The sequence below is a fragment of the Borostomias antarcticus genome, assembly GCF_949987555.1.
Source record: "Borostomias antarcticus genome assembly, chromosome: 14".
Classification (NCBI taxonomy): Eukaryota; Metazoa; Chordata; class Actinopteri; order Stomiiformes; family Stomiidae; genus Borostomias; species Borostomias antarcticus.
Window position 1 is genome coordinate 11,882,495 of NC_140247.1, and position 6,837 is coordinate 11,889,331.

Below are 6,837 nucleotides of genomic sequence, written 5' to 3' on the forward strand. Positions count from 1 at the left end.
TAAATGGCCCTATTGAAGGTATGCATACATTACATTACATTACAGTCATTTAGCAGACGCTTTTATCCAAAGCGACTAACAATAATTGCATTTAACGTAGGAAGAGCCAATGTACTACTACTTGCCAGAACTCACAAGTACATCTTCTTTCTAAAACAAGTGACTAAGAGCATAATCTAGTGCTGAAGGCAAAGTGCAAGAATCACAATCTAAAGTACAGTGCAATATAATATAATACAATAAGTGCTTAGGTGGGGTGAGGTGAGGTGCATACTGTACGCGCACGCACACACACACACACACACATACACACACACACACACACACACACACACACACACACACACACACACACAATTCAAGTCAAGTCACCTTTATTTGTATAGCACATTTACAACAGCTGCGGCTGAACCGCAGTGCAGTCATGTGTTGACAGAGCGATCCCAGTCACACCCTACTGTACCTCATGTCCCAATCCCCCCCCCCCCCACCCGCTGTCTCCCTCCCACAGGGGCGTGGGTTGAGATGAGCCCTCACCAGTGTGGCTTCTCAGAACTGGGCCTCTTCGTGGAGACCTCCTGTCTGGGCAGCCGGTTTGAGTGTGGGGAGCTGGTGGAGGAGAAGGAGGAAATGGACATGGTGGAGCTGCAAGGTGCGGGGGCCCCGTGGTCCGGGGGTCTGGGGGACCAGGGGTCTGGGGGGGTCTGGGGGTCTGGGGGTCCGGGGGTCCGGGGGTCCGGGGGTCTGGGGGTCTGGGGGTCTGGGGGTCCAGGGGTCTGGGGGGGTCCGGGGGTCTGGGGGTCCGGGGGTCTGGGCCCTTCCTGCTTCCTCCTCCTGGTCTTCCTCCCCTATGTTAATGACTTCTCTGTGAAAAGCAACATGCTGTGTTTATTATATTATAATGTATCTTTATTGGGTTGATTGGGTTGGTTGTGTGTGTGTGTGCACGCGCATGTGTGTGTGCGCACATGTGTGTGTGTGTGCGCGCATGTGTGTGTGCATGTGTGTGTGTGTGTGTGTGTGTGTGTCGTCCTGCAGGAATCCTGGGCTGTGCCCTGGCAGATGAACAGACTATCAGGGACATGATGCCTGACTGGATGAAAGGTTCACCGCAGAGACAACGCTCTGTCTGATGAAACAGCTGGGTCCAACAGGGACCTGTTGTTACTTTTCTATCTCTTTTTCCTGTCAGAAGTATCCCACGCAACACACTAATACATTATAAAAGATATAAACAAATACCTGTATGTACAGAGTGAGATTCGGAACCAAAACATATATTCTATAACTGATTTTTCCAGTACCCTGTAATGCTCATGGTGGAGTTGAGCCTGAATGTGTGTCTGTGACCTGTACCCTAACCCTAACCCTTCTCAGAGGAGGAGGCCCTGCACCCCTACCTACAGGCCTATCAGGTCATCCGGACCATGGTGGAGATGAGTGACCTCGGCGCAGCGACCTCCTTCATCCTCGCCGGTCTGCAGAAAGTCCTGCAAGGTACCACAGGCAGAAAGTAGCTACACCACAACCTATTGAGTTCATGGGATGGACGGTACAGGGGAACTGTGTTTTATGGTTCTAACTTCCTCTTTTTTATTTCTTTTTTTAAACGAAAGGGAAGTGACATACAGTTCAAACTTCCTCAATATCAAACTGCCTAATCTATGGTTCACTGCTATAGTCATAGTGATAGTTGTGATACTAACTTCACTGCTAGGGTCTTAGTGATAGTGGTGATACTGGTTCACTGCTGGTCTTAGTGATAGTGGTGATACTGGTTCACTGCTAGGGTCATAGGGATAGTGATAGTGGTGATACTGGTTCACTGCTAGGGTCATAGGGATAGTGATAGTGGTGATACTGGTTCACTGCTAGGGTCATAGTGATAGTGATAGTGGTGATACTGGTTCACTGCTAGGGTCTTAGTGATAGTGATAGTGGTGATACTGGTTCACTGCTAGGGTCATAGTGATAGTGGTGATCCTGACTCACTGGTCTTAGTGAAAGTGGTGATACTAACTCACTGCTAGGGTCATAGTGATAGTGGTGATCCTAACTCACTGCTAGGGTCATAGTGATAGTGGTGATACTAACTCACTGCTAGGGTCATAGTGATAGTGGTGATCCTAACTCACTGCTAGGGTCATAGTGATAGTGGTGATACTAACTCACTGCTAGGGTCATAGTGATAGTGGTGATACTAACTCACTGCTAGGGTCATAGTGATAGTGGTGATACTAACTCACTGCTAGGGTCATAGTGATAGTGGTGATACTAACTCACTGCTAGGGTCATAGTGATAGTGGTGATCCTAACTCACTGCTATGGTCTGCTGGAATAGGTAATGAAGGCAGAACCAGATATTGGTAGTGTTACTATTCACGTTGTCTCTTTGTGCATTTTTCAGACAAACTGAAGAACCAGCCATTGGATTCAGAAAGCTTGGCCAAGATGACCCCTGAAGAGAAGCAGGGCGTTCTTGAGGGTTGGGGGGCAGATTTCCTGGCGGGTTTGGAGGAGTGGTGTGGAGGCCTGGAGGACGGCCCCTTCAAAGTTGACCGTAAGTCGCTGGCATTTGGTTGGACCCTGAACGAACACTATCTACTGTATGAACATTACACTGAATTATTCTTAATTTTGCGTTGTATATAGTGGCCAGAACATTGCATTGATATGTATAATGACTGTACAGTACTGTGCAAAAGTCTTAGGCCGCCACCAAAGAAAATAATGTTTAAAGCTATTTATGTGGGCAGAAAGTGTTTGCTTGTAAAAACACTGTATTAGAATAAGCACAAACATTAATATAAAAAAGTACTGCAAATATCTTAAGAATAAACAACAGTAGCTGTCCATGGTCTAGGTTGACAGTCTGAAGAGAATCTGAGGCACTCTGTGAATTAAAAAATAAAAAATAAAGCGTTATTGAATTATGGACCAAAATATGAATTTCTTGTTTTTAAAAGAAGTTGGTATTTTGTGTGGTCTTCACACACGGAATTCTCTTTGGTACACTGCTGTGTCATTTCAGTAGTCCTGTGGTAAATGCTTCCCAAGCTTCTTGTAGGATTACAGATTTTTAATATTCTTAGGGGGCCTAAGAATTTTGCACAGTACTGTACATGTTGCCTACAGTATGAATGTAGAAAATACTGCTGAGCATGACTGCAAGGTTGTGTAATGTTTGTGTCAACACGACTTCCATTGTTTTTGCAGTCTGCTGGATGATCACACACATTCTCCCACTGGTGGTGAGATGGGAATGGGGCCCAATCAACAACTTCCTGTACAAGTATCAAGGTGACAGAACACAACTTCATCAACCTGTGGCATAGAAGTTATCAAAAGCATCTAGGCGCTATTTACTGTGCTTGAAAGAAAGAAAGAAAGAAAGAAAGAAAGAAAGAAAGAAAGAAAGAAAGAAATGCTTGTTTGTTGTATCTTAATTACATATTTATTTATCGCAATATGATTCGTCTTATTCTGTGATGTCTTGTTGCCGGGCAGACTCCACTGTCCCACCCAGTCTCCAGACCAGGAAACGCATCAACCTGATTGACGCGGGCCTGATGATCAACGCCCCCTACCCGCCCATCCTGGGCCCGAGGAGGGACGTCGACCTCATCATCGCCCCGGACTTCGGCGCCGGGGAAATCTTTGAGGTGGACCACACTCCTCCTCCTGAAGCTTAGTCAACCAGACGGACCCACTGCTCTCTCACCTTTTTGCCTGAAATCTGGCTGCTCTTTCAGGCTACGGCTGCTCCATCTCCTCCCCCAGATCTCTAGCGTTAACCGTCCTGTGGGGGGGGGGGGGGGGGGGATTCTGGGCGCGTTCTGACCCCGTCTCCTTCCACCCAGATTTTGGAGCAAACCCGCGACTACTCCCGCAAGCTGAACAGGCCCTTCCCCGTGCTGGACCAGGGTGTGCTGGCGGAGAGAGACCAGCCCCGGGACTTCTACGTGTTCCAGGGGACAGGGAGCGAGCCCACCATCCTCTACATGCCTCTCTTCAACCTGCAGAACTGTCTAGGTCGGTCGCGTTCTGCTGCCCCCCAGGATTGGGGCGGGGGACTCGATATGAATTCAATTCAAATGTCAGTTCACTCAATCTCCAAAAAATCCACTGAAAGCGAAAGCACTTTTGTGGAAAACAATGAAATGCGCTGCCAGTCTCAGAGCGCTGTGTTCACAAGCCTAGCTTGTCCTCAACAGTGACATCTACGTTCCAGTAGTGTCCTTCTCTTCCTGTCTGCCTAGTGAAAACACGCTAATTGATGTATCTGTGACCTCCCCCCCCCCCCCCAGACAAGGAAGAGATCGCGAAGCAGCGAGATGAGTTCAAAACATTCCAGTTGCCTTACAGCGCGGAGAAGATCGACCGCCTTCTGGAGAAGGCTAAGGTGAACCTGAGGAACAACAAGCAGAAGATCCTGGAGCAGATTGAGAAGGCTGCCCAGCGCAGGCAGAGCCAGAGGTGAGGGTTCATCTCACCACCCGAGCCCGGAGATGTGGAATATTATTCTTGCCTATGTGGCCTAGCACTGTTGTTAACCAGTTGCCCTGCTCTTCTCATAGGAACTCCAAGATGCCTGTGTGTTAGGAGCTGGTCATCAAGGGTTTTCATTGCATTAGCCACTTATAACCACCAGGGGGCTCTACAGTTGTTTATGGTACTGGTTTATCCTATAGAACCAGTCAAGACACACTTTGCTGATCTGCTGTGATGGTCCAGTTTGCCATGTGCATTTGAAAAAAAATGACATTTTAATAAAGATTGTAATCTTGGAAATTGTTATAGTTTATTATGGATAATAATTAAATTGATTGTGGTCCGGTTTTATATTTGTTCTTGCATGCTTGCTGATAATGTCTCTTTCTATTAGGCCTACTTTTAGTGCCAAGAAAGTAATAAATGCAAAATGTCAAAACTCGGAGCAGTTGGTTTGGGTGAACTGTTATAGGATATTGTTATACATGTGGTAGCCTTCTTTGCCCCATAAGGCTGTGGAGATTGAATCCATCCTGCTTTAACCCTCCCCTCCAGAGAGAGAGAGAGAGAGAGAGAGAGAGAGAGAGAGGGAGAGAGATGAAAAGATGAATAGCCTACTTGCTGATGGACTGAGTTTAAATAAACCACTTAAATAGCCTTTTTAAATGGACTGCAACCGATAGCATAGCCTACTTGTCCAGTTGTGAAGTGAGTGGACCTTGGCGGTAGAGCGCACGACGCGCGAGCATCCAGGAGCCGTCGCGAGGAGGAGAGAGCATCATGTGCAGCCTCGGATCTGAGACGACTGTAGTTCAACGGCGTGAACAAGATGCCTGAGCAAAGTTTGGCGTCGTTTGGAACTCCCAAGTTTACAAGAGATCTCTCTAGCTTTCGCAAAATGAACTTGGAATGAATAAAGAATGCATGCCGTTTGGGATATACTTCTGATTTTTCAAGCACATGTCATCTGCACATCAGGTAAGCTCTCGGCTGATTATAATTTGAGATGACATGCACTTCTAGCCTGATCATCCATCCAGCATGATGTGCATAGGCGAAAAGCTTTTAAATATTATGGATTTTGATGTTAGTGTGGCTCGGTCACCAGTTCATCACCGACCGTGCTACATGATTGCATCCGGATATTGCAGATAAACCATTTCAGCGTGAAATTATTTGAGCGCCCACAATCCGCTGGGCTACCTAGAAGCGATATAATGATATGTAGCCTATCTACGTTGCGCTTGATGATATTAGGCCTGTGGGCAAAATGCATATTAGAGATGAAAGGTGTCCCTCGTTGGCTATCCAGTAGGCTATGAAGGCACATTCTTCCCAAATCTGTGCGCGTCTGTCATGTTGGTAAAAGTCGAGGTTATCCAGGCGCTCATTTTACGATGTAGCCTACAGATATCGGTATCGCACCGTTTAAATCATTGATGAATGAACTTCAGCAAGCACTTTTTGGCGATAAACTTAAAATGTGGCTGTTTTTTGTATTGCCTGGACCTGTTTTTCATACCCACTCCTACACCCAACAACTGTCATTTCCACTGAAACAAATACATAGTGTTACATGCAGTCAATTCTATATATTTAACACGTTTTTTTCTTATCTCTAATTGCAGCACAACCAATATCAGCGAAATTTCATGACGGTTGGTGGGCGTACAAAGATGTTGTCCAGGGAAGCTTTGTTCCAGGTAACTGTATGTCCAAGAAGTCTTCTCTCTTTCTCTATCTCTCCCTCCCTCCCTCTCTCTCTTTCTCTCTCTGTCTTTCTCCCTCTCCCTGCAGTAGACTCATCAGTACTGTTCTGCAGGTCTTATGAAAATTTGATCACAGTCCTGTCTCTCTGTCTGCCCCCCCCCACTCCCTCCCCTCCCTCAGCCTCCCCCAGTAAACAAGCTGTGCAATAGCCTCATCTCATCTTCTCTTCCCCCTTCCTCTCTCTTCTGTCCCTTCTTCTCTCATCTCTTCCTCCACCTCTCCATATGAAAAATATATATTGATTCTATGAGATGATTGTATGTGTTTGTATTTTATTTAACCTATATTTAACCAGGCAAAGCCATTAAGAGCCATCTCTTATTTACAATAGATGCCTGGCAAAAGGCAAAGCCTCTTGAGGCAAGGGGGGGAGGGGCTAAAATGTGTATATATAATGTATATATATATATATATATATATGTATACTATATATATGGAACTATAAGTCATACACATAGCAAAAAAACACATACGATTCTGGTTATTCTTATAGTATGACCTATATGGGTGACATTAAACAGAAAATGTAGTACATATGCATTGACTAGGATCATACGTCTCAGAGACATATATGAT

General features: G+C 45.9%; 1 protein-coding gene across 1 annotated transcript in view; it reads left to right on the forward strand.

The window, feature by feature from the left end:
- LOC311317868 (cytosolic phospholipase A2 gamma-like) overlaps positions 1-4,702 on the forward strand; it is an 8,212-nt gene extending 3,510 nt beyond the window's left edge. The window contains exons 5-14 of the mRNA XM_084448997.1: positions 1-18; positions 512-652; positions 1,039-1,104; positions 1,378-1,497; positions 2,408-2,560; positions 3,217-3,300; positions 3,508-3,662; positions 3,861-4,032; positions 4,308-4,476; positions 4,578-4,702. The exon at positions 1-18 is cut by the window's left edge and continues 88 nt beyond it. Of these exons, the coding sequence (XP_084305123.1) occupies positions 1-18; positions 512-652; positions 1,039-1,104; positions 1,378-1,497; positions 2,408-2,560; positions 3,217-3,300; positions 3,508-3,662; positions 3,861-4,032; positions 4,308-4,476; positions 4,578-4,602 (1,103 nt within the window). The 3' untranslated portion in view covers positions 4,603-4,702. The remainder of the gene's footprint in view (positions 19-511; positions 653-1,038; positions 1,105-1,377; positions 1,498-2,407; positions 2,561-3,216; positions 3,301-3,507; positions 3,663-3,860; positions 4,033-4,307; positions 4,477-4,577) is intronic.
- The last annotated feature ends 2,135 nt before the right edge of the window (positions 4,703-6,837 follow it).